General features: G+C 40.3%; 1 protein-coding gene across 8 annotated transcripts in view; it reads right to left on the bottom strand.

The window, feature by feature from the left end:
* ARID1B (AT-rich interaction domain 1B) overlaps positions 1-19408 on the bottom strand; it is a 440842-nt gene that overhangs the window by 163318 nt on the left and 258116 nt on the right. For 5 of the 8 annotated variants that reach the window (XM_033144054.1, XM_033144053.1, XM_033144056.1 and 2 more), the window contains exon 5: positions 18428-18469. The exons of the other annotated variants lie outside the window; for them this stretch is intronic. In XM_033144054.1, the coding sequence (XP_032999945.1) occupies positions 18428-18469 (42 nt within the window). The remainder of the gene's footprint in view (positions 1-18427; positions 18470-19408) is intronic. 8 annotated transcript variants of the gene reach the window in all.

The following is a 19408-nucleotide window of genomic DNA, read 5'->3' as shown; positions in this document are numbered from 1 at the left end:
TTTCCCCCAGACATCTTTACTGAAAGTTAAAAAGCACATAATTATATGTGCAATAAACATGGTGAGATGTAAATAAGAGAGAGATAATGACCCATGTAAAAGGGAAAGTAAAGGGGGGGGACTGTATACAGTCAAACCTCAGTTGTCGAACGTAATCCATTCCAGAAGCCTGTTTGGCTTCTGAAGTGTTCAACAACCAAGGCATGGCTTCCGATTGGCTGCAGGAGCTTCCTGTACTCAAGTGGAAGCCGCATTGGATGTTTGGCTTCCGAAAAACATTCGAAAACCGGAATGCTCAGGAGCCAAAACATTCCCCAATGAAGGCGTTTGGGAACAGAGGTTTGACTGTACTTTACAAAGTGGTTATTGTACCACCAGAACTTATTACAGTATTTGTAAGAATGGATTGGTAGACAACTATGAACAATTTTTTGTGACAAAACATTTCATTTCAAGGCTGAGCCATAGGCAGTTGTCAAGAGATGAACTAGCTGGTGAGTCAGAGCTATGAAATATGCTAAAGAAGACCTTGAGATCTCAGCCCAAACAGAAAAGGACTGCCCTTCCAGAAGAGGGCAAAGGCCAGCCTAGGTGAGCAGGGCCAGCCTAGGGCCTGAGAAGATAAGATGCTTGTCTGCCAGGATGAAACTCAAGAGTGCTGAGGCTCATCACACAGGGAAGCTGCACACAGAGCAGAAGGCTTCTACTTCTAGTCCTGGTAGTTCCAGACACCAAGCAGCACTGCCACTGTGTCTCCCTGTTCCAGCAACTGCACAGAATGCAAGGCAATTATTGGCACCAGCAAAGAGTGTTTGACAAATAAGCATGCACACAAAATGATGTGCTTGAGAAAACTGACAACATATTTTAATCTAGCCTCATAAGATTAAGTTCAGTTCAAATATGAAGATGGACTGTTTTGTTGAGTAGGAAAGAGGTGGTCAAAGAGAATCAGCAGCTTGGTTAGAATTTCAGAATTCTGTGCTTGTGTTCCAAAGTGCACAAAAACCTTCAGCTATTACACACAGTGAACTGAGAGAGCAAGAGAAGGGGCAGCACAAGTATGTTTACTTACTCGTCCTGTGAAGCACCCAACTCTAGAAGGAAGTGGCAGTAGAAGCACTTCTGCTTTCCCATGGCATTATGTAACACCTGCACCCACTATGTATGCTCCCTGGATCATTTATTTCTGGGCTCCATAGCTCAGGCACTTGTTTCCCAAGAACGTAACATGAGCTTGCGTTAGGCATTCAGCTTGGATACCCAAGGGCCCCAGCTTTCACTTCTTTTACACCAAGGTCTGAAGGGGGCTTGAAAGCACATTTGCTTGCAGGTCTCCCTGTGATCAGAACCGCTGATAAGGAGAGTTCTGACTGTGGAAGCAGAGGGGCACATCCTGTGTCTTTTAATTTTATTTTAAAAAAACCTTAAATGTTTAAAATGTTATTCAGGGCGGTCAAAACAACATCCTTGAAATGTCTTTTCTTCCCAAGTAAGACTATCCTTTTGGATTCATCAACATCACATGATGTTACATTTTGGATTAATAAACATAAGCCATGTTTATAGATGCCATTAATTACTCTATTTATCTACAGAACAAAGCTTAATTTGAGAACGTTAACAGAACTTGGCTTTGATATGCTGATATATTATCTCGAGAGCCATGTGCAAATGCCACCTACGCATATTACAGACATGCCTATTTAACTGCAAAGTTGCATGTCTGGAAAAATCACAAAGTTGAGAAACAATTTCAAAAGGACTATGACAATAAAATAGACACATGAGTTACCTACATACATCTTGAGAAATACATTGGGGGGGGGGACACCTCAAAGCACGCATAAAAAAGTAACATCAGATGTCCTTGAAGCTAACTGTGCACAATATGATTTTAAAATATATCTGTAGTTTACTGGATGCAGCAGCTTATCTTGGCAATTCTGTGAGAGGCAATCCTCATTTCCCAATTGGGAAATTGAGTTCTACTAGAGGAAAACCTACAAGTGTTTGAAGAGGGCAATCTCTGCAAAAGGGAATGAAAATGTGCAAAGTGAGTGGTAAGTAGGAGCCAAAGTATATTTTTAAACTTACTGTAGACCTATAGGGGACCAAATGCCTTTTTACATTTGCAGTTCAGTTTCTGAGTTTAAAATCCTTTTTAATTCAAAGATAACTGTGTAAAACTGCCTACAGTAGACGCCTGAATTTAATAGGCACGAAGCTGAAGGTGTGTAGCATTTTTCTCTGATCACAAGCAGCAAGCACTTAGCTGTGAGAGAGACCCACAATGAATCACTGCAGGGTAGAATCAAACACATCACAGGCACATACAAGCCTTTTTTATTATTACTGTAACAGGTAAAAACACTTTACAACTTAAAGTCCTAGAAAAATGCATTTTCAACCAACCATCCCTTTACACTTATCAAGCTTCCCACAGTATCATACATAATAGCGTATTCGCACTCTATGAATTGAAACTAGAAAGGAAGAGAGTAGGGAGAAGATCAACATTTCCCAAAGAAACTACTTTGAAGTGTTTGTAAATAATTCTGAAATATGTCTTCCAAGCTCAAACTGGGCATTACTGAGTCATAAAACTGAAAAAAAAGTTTTTCTGATAGAATTTTAACATTTGGGCTAGATTGTATTTATTATTATGTAACTGAAAATATATGTGTGTGTGTTTCTTGATACTGCAAGTCCAATATTTAGCTTTAAAAGTTTTATTTATGAATGAAACTATGTGAACTATCAGATCAATAAAAATAACATCATTTTTTGAAAGTCATATTACTTTAAATATTTAATTAATGGCACATGAATGCAGAATATATATGAGAAGCTAGTGAATACACATGTTAACTACAAACCTGTTCAGCCTCCTTTGCCAAAAATTTGCATCTCTCTACAGAGGTATACCTTATACTTGGAGAACCTCCATTCTAAAAGTATTTAAATACACATTTTCAAATAATTGCTCCTATCCAGAAATACATCCAACAGACGCTTTTCTCTCAACAAATAATGGTTTGCTGTAACTTTATGTCATATATTCCATATTTTATGTTTTTATGGGCTTATAGCCGCAATAAAATTGAATTTGAATCTCAACAAATATTACAGCCCCTGAGAACTTCAAATCTGCATAAGCTTTTCAAAGTAATGATTGTCAGCAAAGGCACAAGCTCTTTCTTGGATTGTTGAATAATATTTTTGGTCTAGAAGGCTGAGTACCAATCTTTCCCTTTGCTATCACTGCCAGGCAGAAATCTGGCCTGAGTATGTGACCATCCATTATGTCACGTTCATCATCTTTGGCTTGTCACTTAATCTCCTGATTTCAATTTTCCTATTGCTGCATCCCTTACTTTCCTCATGCACTATGGCTACCTTGTACTCTAAGCTTGTGGACAGGGAATGTGTCCACTTAATTGGCTGGTGCACAGTGTGCAGCTGCTATAGGAACAAATATTAATGTCACAATCACTCTGGAGGACTAATAGGGCAACACTTTCCACATTATTTAAAACATTTTTACTCTGCTCTTCAGCAAAAAATAAAAATAAAAAATGCTCCCAATACAGCTTACTCTGCTCTCTGCAGCAGTAGTCCCTGGTCTCAGGTTTACAATCTAAAATACATTACATGCAAGGGGGAAAGGGGGCGAGGGAGAAAAAGAAGTATAATGATGATAGTTAGTTCAGTTGTCCTAATGGATGGTAATATACCTATTTTGGATCTGACTGCAAATGTTCTTATTTACTGAACTGTTTTTTCCCATTCCCCTTTATTTTCTGATGATTCACTTCTCTTGCTTTCTGCTTGTGAGCTCAAGTTGCTTCTTTTCACTTCCCCTTGGTTCTTTCTGAACCCCTCTGCTGGCACTTTGGAGAAGGGAGCCACCTGATATTTTGAGATATTAATCTCATATACTGTGGCGGTTCGCTCCACCTGCACAGGTCCCCCAGACGTTTAACGGTCCGTTGATACCTGCACTCACCACTTTATTAATTAACCGCTGCCACCAACCAGTTTGTCTGGTATTTACTTCACTCAGTTCAGTCAAGGAGAATATTGGAACAAAACTGTTTTATTTGAAGTTTAGTACATAAGCATGTGGTTTCTGAATAAACAGTACTTTCTTGGTTGTGTTCTTGTTAACAACAGTGCCCAACAAATTCTCCCATCCCTGCTCCTACTCCTTCCCTTGCCACCCTTCTACCAGGCTCTCAATACCCACAACAAGCCCCCTAGCTAAAGACCAACGACAAGCCTAAAGGCTAAAGAACCAAAGACTAACGAACCCCAGACCCAAAGAACCCAAGACCTAAAGAACTAAGAACCAAAGAACCCCTTTCCTTCCCCGGGAGGGGTTTATATAGCCCACATAACTCCGCCCCCTCAAGGTTCTTACTGGTTTTTCCCTTTTAACACCTTCTATGCCAATCCGAAGTGTGGGTGAACGCCACATACCTCCCCCCTTTAGAAAGTTTGATTCAGGAGGGTTCACTTTGCCAAGTGACCTCCTGATCAACTGTCAGTTGCTACACATAAACATACCTCATTATTCATGGATGTCCACCCCCCAAAACAACATATATACAATTTTACTACGGTTATTTTCAGTAGTTCACTCTTCTTCTTCCATTTCCGGTCTCCTGGATAGGGCATCGGCGACGATGTTAAGGGAACTTTCACACTCCTTAGTGTCCTTAAACGCTGTAAGAAGAATCTTTCTCTGGCACCAGTCTTTTCTCTGCCGTATGACACAGTCCACCTCCGATCCCTGCACTCGATGCATCTGTTACGATTGTGGATTCCAAGCTGTGTAAAATCCTTGTTTCTCAGGGTCAAAAGCTCTCTTGGACCAACTTCTCCCTCCTTCAGGATCTCTGTTAAGGGTTCAAGCTCGAGGCCTTGTACACACATCTCCATGTCCTCAACAGCTGCATACGAACTGGTTGTCTGGCTTTTAAATGTACTGGGAACTGTTTTCATAAGTTTATGGATAGCTTCTTTTCTTTAGTCAGCTTGCTGAAGCTTTCTATACAAGCGTGATCACTCAATGAAAGTAGGCTAAAAAGCTCTGATTGCTTATTGCTCATAGCAATCTCCCTTGCTGTCAGTCCATCTTTGGTCTGTATTGATTTATCAGTTCCCACTTTGAGCAATTTGAAGACTACTTTTTTATGCCTTTGCTGTGGTGGCCACATTAACGCTGTGTAACCACGTCTATCTTGGACATTTATTTGTGTTGCATAAGCAGCAGGGTTCCCATCTTCCCACCACACAATCTCTAGTGTAGGAAACTCTTTCACTTTCATAGCAAGTTGATGGGACACCATGCCAGCTATAACTTCCAGGACGTTTTTCTTTCTATATTTCCAACTGCGGAATGGTTTAGCATAAATACGACTAGTTGTTCTAACTGATCTCACAGATAGGTCACTGGTCACATTGCAGGTATACCCTCCTTTACCAATTTCACGGGCTTTTTTAACAACATGACTACTATAGTCTAGATTGGGTTGAAGCTTTAGTGACTTGACTGACTTTGATGCATTCAGTTGGACACTACGGATTTCATCGTCCATCCTGAATGTCAGGTATTTTGTGCTATTAATCCCCATGGGTGCACTAAACACACTGTTGTGTGTGTTTTGCAGGATCTTGCCCCTATATTCAGTTGGAACCACCAATCGTGGTTGTATCTCACCACCACCCCTTGCTGGGTTGATAAGAATTTCTCTATATAATAAACCTTGGTCCAACTTAAATTGTTCTGGACTCTCAGGAGTTAAGGTTTTATTTATCTCTGCCGCCTCAAAATAGGGTTTTAACTCTAAATCCTCCTTTTGTTTTTCCACACAGTTTGAGGCTTGACTATTAGTCAGGGGAAATAATGTAGCATCTCTTGTTTCCATAGACACCCTTCCCCCCAGCTGCTCTCCTTCCTTAGTGGTTTCAGCAACTGTATCACTTTGTTCAGGCCTGGGCAACAATAACTTCCCTTGTGCTCTGGTGACTATAAAAGCACTTCGCACATGTTCTACTAAATCCCAACCAATAAGAATTGCGGTGGAAATCTCTTCAGAGATCGCTACTTCCCACTGCCCTGACCAACTCTGATATCCAATATCAACTTTTGCCATCGGTAGTACCTCAGGAGGTTTGAAAATTCCCTTTATTCTTATAGTCTTCCCGGGAATGATGGCCTCCGATTTTACTATATCGGGGTGAAGGATTGTGATTTGTGAGCCAATATCCTTCAGCCCACGGTATTTTTTCCCCTCTACCCAAATGTTTTCCCCAGCACTTTGTAATAAGTGTCCATCATGTTGGATTGTATTACAATGTAGCACCTTGGCCTCAGCTACCTCCTTAGGCCCCTGCTCAACTGTATTCCAGTTGGTTGCCACGACAACCGAGTCAGTTGGGCCCTGCTCTACAGCCTGGACACAAAATGTTTTCTTTGTAGTTGTGGGACTTTTTATTTTCTCTTTTCCTTGCCAACATTCATCCCTCCGATGTCCCCTTTTCCCACATTTCCCACAAAAGATTTCAGGAGGATCTGTCTTGTTGGGTTCATTAACTTTTCCCTCAGCACTCCCTGATTGTAGGGATGTCTTTTCATTGGGCCCCTTCTCTGAGGAGTAATTTCCCTTAGTGGAGTCTGAGGTAAATTTTCCTCGATTTTGTTCAGTTTTATTTTTATTGTTCTCCCAATTCCTCCCCCCATATATGGGTCCATCATACACATAGTCTCGGATTTCATTAATTTCATCTCCTAACCGTGGAGCTACTGCAATGCTTGTGGGGTATCTATCTTTATATTCTGGGAAACGTGTTAACTCTATTTTCACAAGTGTTTGCCCATTGGTGTTGTTACTATTATTCCTATTTTCCAAACTCGCTAATTCCAACCGTCTCATCTCTAACTGAAATTGCATTTCTTTTTCCCTCATTCGCTCCTCTTTCTCTGCTTCTAATTTTTTCCTTTCCTGCTCAGCTTTTAATTTTTCTTTTTCCTGCTCAGCTTTTAATTTAATTTCCATCTCTCTCAATTTATATTCCTGCTCTAGTTTCCACTTTTCAAAACTCTCAGAGATTTTAGGACTCTCTCCCGCAGGTGTGGTTTCAATAGAGCCTGGTTCCCCTTGCAGGTCCCCATTTTCCTCTTCAGCACTTTCTATAGGTGATTCCCTCACCGGGTTCTTAGTCTTTTTGGGTGGCATTTTCTTAAAAATAGGAGTTCAAACAGTCTATTAAAGAAAAGAACGTTTTTCTCTGTCTGTTTTCTGGGCTAGGTTCTCCAAGACTATGGTCTCAAAGTCACGCCTAAGGTTCTTTCTCTAACCTATTCCAGCGTACTTTGCCCCGACCACAACTTAAACCTTTCTGCCAGAATAATTTTTGAGATCACCAGTTCTTAATTCTTTCTCAGCCTCACGGTGATCAAGAGTCTCCACAATTACACCCTAGGACGGGATAATATCCTTTCTAGATTTATCCTCTCCCCCTTCCAGGTGTATTGCTCCTCTCTTTCCAGTCACTGGACTTTTTTGATCCCACCGCTGAGCCACCACTTGTGGCGGTTCGCTCCACCTGCACAGGTCCCCCAGACGTTTAACGGTCCGTTGATACCTGCACTCACCACTTTATTAATTAACCGCTGCCACCAACCAGTTTGTCTGGTATTTACTTCACTCAGTTCAGTCAAGGAGAATATTGGAACAAAACTGTTTTATTTGAAGTTTAGTACATAAGCATGTGGTTTCTGAATAAACAGTACTTTCTTGGTTGTGTTCTTGTTAACAACAGTGCCCAACAAATTCTCCCATCCCTGCTCCTACTCCTTCCCTTGCCACCCTTCTACCAGGCTCTCAATACCCACAACAAGCCCCCTAGCTAAAGACCAACGACAAGCCTAAAGGCTAAAGAACCAAAGACTAACGAACCCCAGACCCAAAGAACCCAAGACCTAAAGAACTAAGAACCAAAGAACCCCTTTCCTTCCCCGGGAGGGGTTTATATAGCCCACATAACTCCGCCCCCTCAAGGTTCTTACTGGTTTTTCCCTTTTAACACCTTCTATGCCAATCCGAAGTGTGGGTGAACGCCACATATACTTTATAACAAAAAGGCCTTGTTAAGTTTTAATATTAATTTGTATCATCACTATCACTTTCCAAATATCACCAGCATTTCAGAAGGCATTTCTTTTACATCTATGCTCACATATCCCAAACAGCAAACAGCTTTAGGTACATCCAGTGCTTTGGGGGTGGGAATGCAGGGGTACGCATACCCCTAAACATTTTGAGAATCTTTGTACTTTTGTCAATTTACTATATTTATTTTTTACAATTTAAACTATAAAATGGTTATTTTCTTGAGTCAAAATCAGAGTACCCCAAACAATGTTTTTTAAAAAGAAAAAAAGTACTGAGTACACCAGTAGGAATCACCTAGCTCCTGTTCATACAAGCTTATGTATCAATACAGTGGTACCTCGGGTTACAGATGCTTCAGGTTACAGACTCCGCTAACTCAGAAATAGTACCTCTGGTTAAGAAATCGTGTGGCGGCAGCGCAGCGGTAGTGGGAGGCCTCATTAGCTAAAGTGGGACCTCAGGTTAAGAACAGTTTCAGGTTAAGAACTGACCTCTGGAACGAATTAAATTCTTAACCTGAAGTACCACTGTAGTGTATTACACTATTTTCCTCAGTGATATTAATCAATGAAGTTGTGCAGAAATATCACTGAGTTTTTACTTACTCTGCATTCTAGAGAGGAAGCAGTCACTTTTGCTAATGAAGAGGAGCACTCCAGGAAGGGATGGAATGGCTTCTACTATGATGAACTTCAAAATAAACTAATAGTCCTCTACAAAGGGTCCATACTTTAATTCATTGGACTTCTTTGTCACAATGAGAAAAGAATTAACACATGTAAAAGGAATCAAATCCAGTTTCTCAGCAATACTAAAAGTACTGTACTAAAAGCAGTTTAATTGAACAAGGGGGATGTTTGCTATGAATGGGAACTGTAGTCCAATGTAACTTAGCCAAGAAAATATAAAGTAGTTAATTCACCATTGCAAAAGGAATTGTCACATGCCTATTATATAAATACTATGTCAAATGCTCAACTTCCACCAAGAAATCACTTGCCCCAGAAATTACAGTGCACTCCAACTGTAATATATCTGATAGGGTACACATACACAAACCCCACCCAATGCAAATCAACATTGTCATATGGAATTGTATATGACTCGCAGTATCCTAGGTATGCAGCACAGATTATGTCTTAATAGACTAGCTAAAAAGAGAAGCCCCAGGAACAGAGTAACACACAACCAACTAATCTGGTAGAATGAGAGCAGGATGTCATCATCCCACACACTAAAAATGTTCCAGAGACAAATGACAGCAACACTGCAGTGACTAGGGGAATAAAATGTTTGTTGTGTGATGCATATGATATAAAGAAGTCAGTGGATGTGGGAAATGTACATAAAATAGTTTGGCGACTTAATTAAAATTCACAGGATGCAAATGCCCTCGTTAAAGACAGAAGTCAAGTAGACAGCTTTGCATTGTTCACTGGAGTCTCATTTTTTAATACACCATTATAGTCAAGGGGACTGCTTTTCTGCAGACGCCAATGAAGACAAAATAAGCCCCAGTTCAGGGGAGCTTTGCCTGCTGTTCCCCAGAACCTTTTCAGAGCACTGTTTCTGAAGAAAATATCCTGACTGTGCCGGCTGCTTGCCAAGGAATGTGTTCAGTTCAGGGATGTATAAGACTAATTGTCCAGCTCCATCCCTCCTTGTGCTGAAACCATAAAAGAAGCTGCAGTCTTGGATTGTGCTGCTGCCCGCAAAGCAGTGTGTTCTTTCCAGGGCTGCGTGAGACCAGCTGACCATTTATTGTACCTGAAGCCATAAAAGAAGCTACAGCCTGAACAGCGAGTAGTCAGAGTAACACTTGGGTAGAACCAAGTCAAGGGCATTGGAATACCGTGGTACCTCGGGTTACATACGCTTCAGGTTACATATTCCGCTAACCCAGAAATAACGCTTCAGGTTAAGAACTTTGCTTCAGGATAAGAACAGAAATCATGCTCTGGCGGCACAGCGGCAGCAGGAGGTCCCATTAGCTAAAGTGGTGCTTCAGGTTAAGAACAGTTTCAGGTTAAGAACGGACCTCCACAACGAATTAAGTACATAACCAGAGGTACCACTGTATATTTTCTTGTACCACTGTGAGGATGAAAAGAGGGGAGAGAAATAGCTGAGTTCAGCTGCACACCTGCAGCATCTGAGGAAGGCCTATGCCATCTGGGCTGGTGCTCAACATCTAGTTCTGGGATAGGGGTACTTCTCCCAGAGTTGCCACCAGGGGTTGCCCTTTAAGTGGTGAACCCAAAGGGGATTGACACATCATGCTGCTGCTCTGGAGAGGAGGCAAGGGCACAATTTCCCTATTCCTTATCTCCAAGAATGTTAATCATAAGTGGTATCATGTCTTAGAAGCTGGATACACATATGTGGCTAAGTTCTCTGGTGAGAGCAGAAATTCTGTGCGGCTTATGGAATGGTCCCAACAGAGTGGTTGGGCCTTGCTCCCTTTGGGTTGAGTTCTGTGAATATCTTAGCCTTGCTCTTTTGCATTTTACGATTTTAATTTTTACCTTCAGATTATTTATATTGTTATACTGCCTGTTTTTATTGTTCTTGGCATTACTTATTTCAAAACATTTGTTTTTATTGATTTTCCAGTTGAAGCCAGAAGTCTACTCAGGGGACACTCCCGATGGTAGAAGAGGGGGATATGATTTTACTAATTTCCACTGAAATGTCTTGCACCCTCCAAAATTCTGGAAAAGTGTATGTGTGTGGCACTGGAAGATGCAAGGGGAAGAAGGAATTGGCCCAAATCATCTCTCATACCTAGAGATGTAAAATTTCTGCAAATTTTGAAGCCATGAGGAACCCCCCCCCCAGTTTCCCCCCAGAAAAAAATGTAAATTTTGGAAAAATTGAAAAAAAAAGTTCAGTGTGGAGTAGTTTTACAAATTGCGTGAAACGCAGTGTATATAAAGTATTGAGCTTGCAATAAAACAGGTAACCAGTGGCGGAGCAAGCCTCCGCACTGCCTGGGGTGGTGGCACAGAGGCACCCCCTGGGGGCGGGGCACCACGGGGCGTGCGTCGTGATGCCACAACGCATCGGCTGCACTGCGCATGCCCGGAATTCCGGGCATGTGTAGTGGATCCAAGCCGACGGGCGAGCGGTGGGTCAGGCAGCCCCACGACCCGTCGCTCGCTCGCCCGCTCCCTGCGGGAGCAGCAGTGCCAGCCGGATGCATCTGGCTGGCACTGCTGCGAGGCGGCGAGTGAGCGGCGGGTCCAGCAGCCCCACGACCCGCCGCTCGCTCGCTGGCTCCCCACGGGAGCAACGGACAAGGTGCTGGGCGGCAGGGGAGGGGCAGGGGAGTGTCACCCCCCTCCTCTGGAACCCGGAGCAGAGCGCCACCTATGCCCCCCCTTCCTACGCCACTGCAGGTAACCACCCCCTTTCCCTTAAAAGCAACAAAAAAGCAGCAAACCATCAACATAATAAAACAATCAGATTTGCCCCTTAGCACCAACAGCAAATAAAGATCCACCTCAATATTTAAGCTCCATAGGAGTAGTGCTTTTCTTATAAAAAACAACAACAACCACAAGACACAATATATACATGCAGTTTATTCTATCTCATTTTCTGAACTACTGCTATCATTTTCCATTTCTTCTTCCTCTTTGTCATTTTTCTCATGGACTTCTAAAAAACAGCTTTGGAAAAAACCGGGGGGAAACCTGTTTTTTTCCTGGGGGGTTTTCAGGCTTTCCCATCTCTACTTAAGGAAAGCGGGGGCAAAGTGTAAGGCAAATTTTTTGCATGCCAGGCCCAGAAGTAACCAACATCCAGTTACTGAACAGTATGTTGCACTAAGGCTCAAACTCTGTTTGAAAGGAAAAGGAGTGTGTGTGTGTTTTAAATTGAATTTGTTATTATATATTATAAACTGCATGAAGGTAAAAGAGCTTTCTAAACAGTTTACAAAAATATACAACAGAACATTAAAATGATTGATAAACCACAGTTAAAAGCAGGTATTTAAGAGTATTCAAAAGATGATTAAAGTCCGCAGTGGTTAAAAGGAAGTAAATCGCATGCAGCTTCTACGTGTTCAGATGGGCTGGCCCTAATGAAAATGTTTCGAGCAGTTGCTACAAAGAGTACAGTGAGACAACTGCCTGGTGTCAGTCGGCAGGGAGCTCCAAAGTGTGGGTGCTGGAAGGCCTGGAGGGGAGGGGGACGGAAAAACTGGGGAGGGGAGAAAGGTTTTTTTCTGTGTTGTTTTTTTTACAAAGCCATTTTTTCCAGGAAAAAATGGGGGGAAATAGTGTGTGGAATATTCAAAGTATATCAAACAATTTAAAAAAAAAATCCGGGGGGAAATGGCTTTGGGGGAAAACGGAGGGAAACCTGGGTCCCCCCCCATTTTTCCAGTTCCCCCCCCCAGGCCTTCCCATCTCTATTCATACCCTTCCTTCAGTAGAAGCTACTAGACTGGAGTGCATTATGCAGGGAGAAGGAATGTATTTGTTCACATAAATTTTTACTTCAATTAAATCCACCATATCCTCCCCTGCCCCAATTGAACCAGGTTTTAGAAATATTATCTAATTCAATGTGGCTAAAAAGAGTTCTATGATAACTTGGTGATGAAGGGGAATAAGATGCATTAGAAATTACAAGGTAAGTGAATCCCCAATTTCTCTTCTGAGCAGTAAAAACATTTGGGGAGCACTGCACATTATTTCACTCTATCAAGGGGTTGCTGTGCATTCCCTTTGGATGCAGGAAGAACATGCCCAAAAATGATTCTGCAGCATCATCAGAAATCCTCCTGGCCTATAACATGCCTGGCATTTTTTAAAGCAGTAAATGCTATTACTAGACCAGTGTTTCTCAACCACTGTTCCGCGGCACACTAGTGTGCCGCGAGATGTTGCCTGGTGTGCCGTGGGAAAAATTGAAAAATTACTTTATATATAGTCAATATAGGCACAGAGTTAAATTTTTTAACATTTTCTAATGGTGGTGTGCCTCGTGATTTTTTTCATGAAACAAGTGTGCCTTTGCCCAAAAAAGGTTGAAAAACACTGTACTAGACCAACCTAGAGATGGAAGTTGATAGATCTTGTTTCTTCATAACTTCCCATACAAAAAGTTATACATGGTTGGTTGGTTGATCGATCAATCAATATGATTTCTTAGCCATATTCATCACAAGACCACAGGCTGGGTTACAACAATACAATTTAAAAATCAAATTTTAAGATTAGTGTAGTGTAGTGTTTTGTTTTATGTATTATGTTTTATTATTATTTTATTATTATTATTATTTTATTATTATTATGTTTTATGTATTGTATTATTGTTGTTGTGATGTGTTGTTTTCTTGTTGTTATGTATGTCTAGTTTTTAAAAAATCAATAAATATAATTTTAAAAATAAAATAAATAAAAATAAATAAAAATCAAAAAGCCAGTTCTTAGTGCAAAGCCAGTAATACAATTTAAAACAAAAAAATGGGATAGCTCCTAAAAATATATCTCTGCTATCAAAGGCCAGGATGCAGATGGCCTTTGCTTATAATATCAAATAAAAATGATCCAGAGATCACTGAATGCAGGTTTCATATGACTACTAAAATCACAACATCTGACATAGAACAATTATTTTAATTGTGAACCTCATTAGAAAAAATAACTCGTGGTTGCCATCCTTGAATGCATAACTAGTTTTTATAGTCTCTAGTTCAAAAGAGAAAAGAAAGAAGAAAAAGGCAAATGTTGCTATTTTAATTTTAGTAGCTATAGAACCAACACAACTTGCACACTAGGAAGCCAGTCTATGGTGGGTGTATGCATTGGGTAATATAGAGGAGCTATATCTAAAAAAGAATTATGTTTTCCAGTCTTGTCTGAGTACTTCAGATAAAACTACTGATTAATAATCAGAAATCTGTTTTCACACCTGTGCAATATTCTTGAAGTCAGCAAAGGTTGCATGCAAGGTTAGAGCAAAGGCATAATTTAGAAGAGGGTATACATTAAATACACTCATCAACAAATCAACGGAGTCAGTACTTAAAACACTCAATCGGATAAAGGTTAATTGGCTTTAATAAAACTTCACTATCCTTTCAAGATGTGAATGGCATTAGCAGCCAGCAGATGGCAGAAGCAGAGGCTGCTTTGAATGCTTTCCAGCAAAAGCCATGCTAACAATGTATGTGGCTATTTTTCTTTCAACCTAACTTGCCTTTCACAAACATGGACATAAAGCACGTATCAACCAGCTGAACATTTTCAGGTTTAGTATGCCGAAGAGTATTTTGGTAACAGTTGGGTTTGTACCAGTTTTCATCTTTACTCCTCTCAGACCTTACCCACGCCATATGTATATGGGAAGAGGATGTCGCTTAATGGCAGACCACACGCCTTTTAGGCAGAAGTCCCTAGGTTCAAACCCTGGCATCTGCTGGTATGACTGTGAAAGGCCCTGTCTGAAATCCTGGGAAGCAGCTGCCAGGCAGTGTACACAAGGAGTGAGCAACCTGATGCCTTCTAGATGTTCTAGACTATAATTCCCATCATCACTGACCATCACTGACCGCTGGCCAAGCTGGCAGATGCTGATTGGGTACCCCTGATGCACACAACAAATAGCAGTGAGATAGTTGGACCGATGGTCTTACAAGGCAGCTTTATGTGTTTCATATTCTCTCACCCTAAATCAGGGGTCAGCAACCTTCGGCTCTCCAGATGTTTCGGACTACAATTCCCATCATCCCTGACCACTGGTCCTGTTAGCTAGGGATCATGGGAGTTGTAGGCCAAAACATCTGGAGAGCCGAAGGTTGCCTATGCCTGCCCTAAATTAATGGTCACCTAAGTGGGTGAGTATAAATACCCTGAGAAAAAGATTAAAAAGCAGAATAAGCTCTAATCCAAATGTTGAGTATTGCAATACACTAACTGAACTCCACATGAACAGTGTTCTAGTATTTGAAGCAGATGTGAGAGAACATTATGTCCACAGGGAGCTCCAATGTTAGCAGGAACCTCTCCATTAGCTCCAGTATTGGGTTACCCACATTGCATGTGACACTGCTATTAGCACTTAAGCTAGTGAGGAAGCTCCATGTGGGCATTGAAGTTCATTACACAATAAGAAATCTTTGGACTGGATTGAAAATACAGAAATGCATAGAAACAATTTATCTGATGAACGGAGACAATATTGTGGCATTATACCGTACTTAGTCTGATGCAATTATGTCTGCTGTATGGAATCCCATGAACCTCCTTGTAGCACCTCTAAAACAAGAGACATCCCTGGTATTCGACGTATTTTTTTTTAAAAAAAGAACAGACCTTATTATTATTATTTTACATATAATGCCAGTTATTTATCTGTTTTACAAAGAGTGAGAAAAGAGGTCCTCAGTGCAAGGGGGCTTACAGTCTAGAAACAGACACAAGGGAGAGCAGAGAAATAGGAGCAAAATCAAGGCAGCGGGTAAACGAAGATTATGGTGGTTATACCTCCCTAGGCTTAGCTGTCATAGCATATGGGGACCAGAGGTGTGTGCCAATTTACAGAAAAAGTGGGTTTTGAAGACAGATGAAAATATATGATTAATCTTCCAACACTACATTAATTCTGTTGAACGCTGTACTAAAGGTTTCTTCTCAGAGTAACTCTTTGATCTACCTAAGATTTTTGGCATGAAATATGTAAAAATGCACTTCCAATAAGGGGGGGGGGGGCTCAGAAAATTGCCCTTTTATTCCCAGTTAGAATGCTACATTTGTTAAATACTTTAAAAGAATACTAGAGCAGCTCTATTTATTTTTCATAAATTATTCCAAGACAGCTTTTTAGGTATCACAAGAAAATACAGCCCAACAATGTTCACTTACTATGCTATGCAGTTTGTTCATATCACCCACTCTGCTACAAGCACTTCCTCATAGTAATTGGGCAGTGTTACCAAATAGGAACTAAAGGAAGCTAGGAGATCACTGATTAAAAGACCTTGGAACCAGTACTCTGTCTTGACTACAAAGAATATATATTTACAAGCAATTAAGTATCCATTCATACTGGATTGCAGGATATTGTAGGTATATAGAACTATTATTGTTCCATTGACAAAAAGTACACTTCAAAGATTATTTAAAACACAGACAATACGTTAAAAAGTTAGAAATTCAACTTGAAGTCATCATGCAATCTTATTAATTTCTTCAGTTCTGAACAGTTCTGACTGCTTGTGATTTATTAGAGTTGGCCGATAACCCTGTAAGATGCAGCCAGTGTAGAGCATCCAATGGGAAGTTCAGTAGAAAGTGTGGTTTTTATAATTTTCTGAAGTTTTGGGAAACAGTATCTTATACTATCAAGGCTATATTGATAGGAGAAAGCTTTGGACTTGAAAAATATATATTGAAAGCATATTAATGCAAAGAAAAAGAAAAGAAAAACAAAAGTCACATCCATTCCTGCCATAATTAAAACATACATCAGTTTTTCAATCTGTGCAAAGTTAGCCATTAAGCTCTGTTTGTGTGTGACACTGGCCAAGGGAAGTGCTTACCCCTACAAGCAATCTACACATGCTTCCTTCCCCTTTAAAAGCATTTATCATATGCATTGGCTCATTCGCGTGTAGACTTAGTGTGCCAGCTGCCTGCCCTCCTGGGTCGCTGAACTGCTAATGCTAAACATGAATGGGTTGATGCATGTGCTAAATGCATTTAAATATGATGGGAAGAAAGCGTAACATTTACATGGTAAGCGCTTTAAACCATGGCCTTTGTCACATATAAATTGGGCCTAATACTACTGTATTGCCAACTTGCAACTTTAGCCATAAAATAATAGCAGAGCCTTCTCCAGAATGGGTCAGGCAATGAGAGCTATTGGCTACAATAATCTTCAGTAATACTTCTGTTTACTCAGCTAGCATGAAGGATTATAGAGATGATTTTGCAAGAGCTGACCCTCCAGCTTTATTAAATATTCAGTGAATGTTCTGTATGCACGCTGCGCCTTAAAACAAAAAAAAAGACAGAAAGCGCTACAGAATACCATATGTTAAATACTTCACATAACAGTAGAGCAGGGCTACTTATTTTTAATAATTTAGTTTAAATCAGTTTATCAGGTATCACAACATAATAAGGGAACAATGGTAAAGCATGCTGTCATAAATATTTAGTAACTTTAACAGTGTAAATTTGGATTATTTCCCAGTTACCAGAGTTAATTTTGTGCATGGTTCTCCCTTATGTATTTTGAAATTCATTCTTTTCTTACTGATTGTTCTACCTTGGTGATAATGCCACTGTTATGCCTTTCAGAAGTATCATATTATATGGATAATTCAACAGCAGGAGACTTGTGATTTAGGCTCATGTTCCCAAATTCTTCTCCCTCTCCCCATAACCATTCTCTCTTCTCATTAAGTGTCTGTATAGCCTACACACAATCTGTTTTGCCTAGGATCATCTGCTACTAAGTACGCTTAAGAATGAGATCAATACCATAATGTGCATTATCCAAGATTTCACAAATAATTGAAATCAATGTTTAAGTTTGTGAAAATATGCACAGAACCTTCACAAGATCTCTATAATAACCAAAAATTCCATACAGTACAAATCAGAACTACCAAACTGGTCAGACACCAACCCTCTTACAACTAAAAATGGCTGTCAGTACACAAATGTAAGAGGCTTATTAACAAACTCCGGAACTCTATGAAACTCCACATTCAAAAGTCCCCTCTTTCCATTCCCCTATAACAGGGACATCCAACTCCAAATAGACTGCGATCTACTCATTGTCGTAAAAAAACTGGCAGTGATCTACTCATTGTCGTAAAAAAACTGGCAGTTATTTTAGGAAGCCAAAGTTGTGGAGATTTGGTTTTTTCTTTTCTTTTCTGCTTTTCTGTAAGGAAATCGCTGAGGGGCCAGAGATCAACGAGGATCTACCAAGAACACCCTGAAATCTACCAGTAGATCACAATCTACCTGTTGGACATGCCCACCCTATAACATCAGCTTTTCCAATCTGAGTCCCCTCAAAACATTTCACTTTGAAAATAAGTGGAACACCACAGACCATTTGAAATGCCACCTTCAGAGTATTAAGCTCCAGATGTTGCTTGAATCAAATATTGATACAGTTTTTGGGGGTGGGGAGTAAATTTTTATGCAAAATCAAAGTAACCATCCTACATTGATGACACCTAGAAAGTCAAAACTTCATCAACTACAGACCTTGAGTCCAAATGAAGCATCCTCCGAGGCCAAGACTTCAACCTGAAATTATAAGCAAAAATATCATTTCAAAGGTAGTCACTTAAAAATATCTCTTGACCAGAACAGAATCCAAGAAGAAAACATATGATAGAACAGAACGCACTGTGTAACACAAGCTGTTTAGACATAGGAATAGATAGAACCAAGGTATGAATTGAATACACTCAGAAAAGCCAATCGTCATTTGGGGAAGACAGGCTGTCAAAAACTAGAGTTCTCACCATAATAAAGATAGCTGAAGAAAATGCTGCAGTGTTTTATACTGTTCAGGGGCAGGGAGAAGCTAGATTGGGGTCATCTGGTAGATCTCTGGATGATGTGTGGTAGATCAGCAAGGATTTCTGACTTCCAATAAGTCAGGCTTTTTAGAATTTCTGATCAGCAGTAACTCATATGCAAATTTGTACTTGCACTTGCAGGTCATTCCAATGCTGTGGCTCATGGAGTGAGTAACTGGCAATGCACCTAATTGGCAGATAAAACTCAGAGCAGATTGTGCCAGTCTGAAGTCTGCCCAAACCTGCTGAATACTGCATTCGTGCAATATCCATTTCAAGCAAGAAACACTGTTTGCTTCTGGATGAGGAAAAGACAGAGGGCTAAGCATATCCAGACAGTGGGCAGGCTTATTGGTGAAGTTTGTATCAAAACCTAATGATGGTCCTTCAAACTGGTTTTCTTTTAAAAATAAGATAAGTATAATAACACACACACTTCTAAATAGCTGTCATGGATTCATCCTCAAACTGGAATTAAAATTATGCATTAAAGTTATACATAATTAGAACCTTAAATAATTAAACAAGCACACATACAACATAAGCAGAAGGAGCACATGTAAATTTGTGACATCCAAGAAGGTAATATATATGTTGAATGACTTTCAGCTACAAGTAAGGCTTGGACATTCTTTCTTGAATGATCTTTCCTTTCTTGCCG

Source organism: Lacerta agilis, chromosome 3 (assembly GCF_009819535.1).
Source record: "Lacerta agilis isolate rLacAgi1 chromosome 3, rLacAgi1.pri, whole genome shotgun sequence".
Taxonomy (NCBI): Eukaryota; Metazoa; Chordata; class Lepidosauria; order Squamata; family Lacertidae; genus Lacerta; species Lacerta agilis.
Note: the sequence above shows the minus strand (reverse complement) of the source record. Positions and strands in the feature narration are given on the sequence as shown.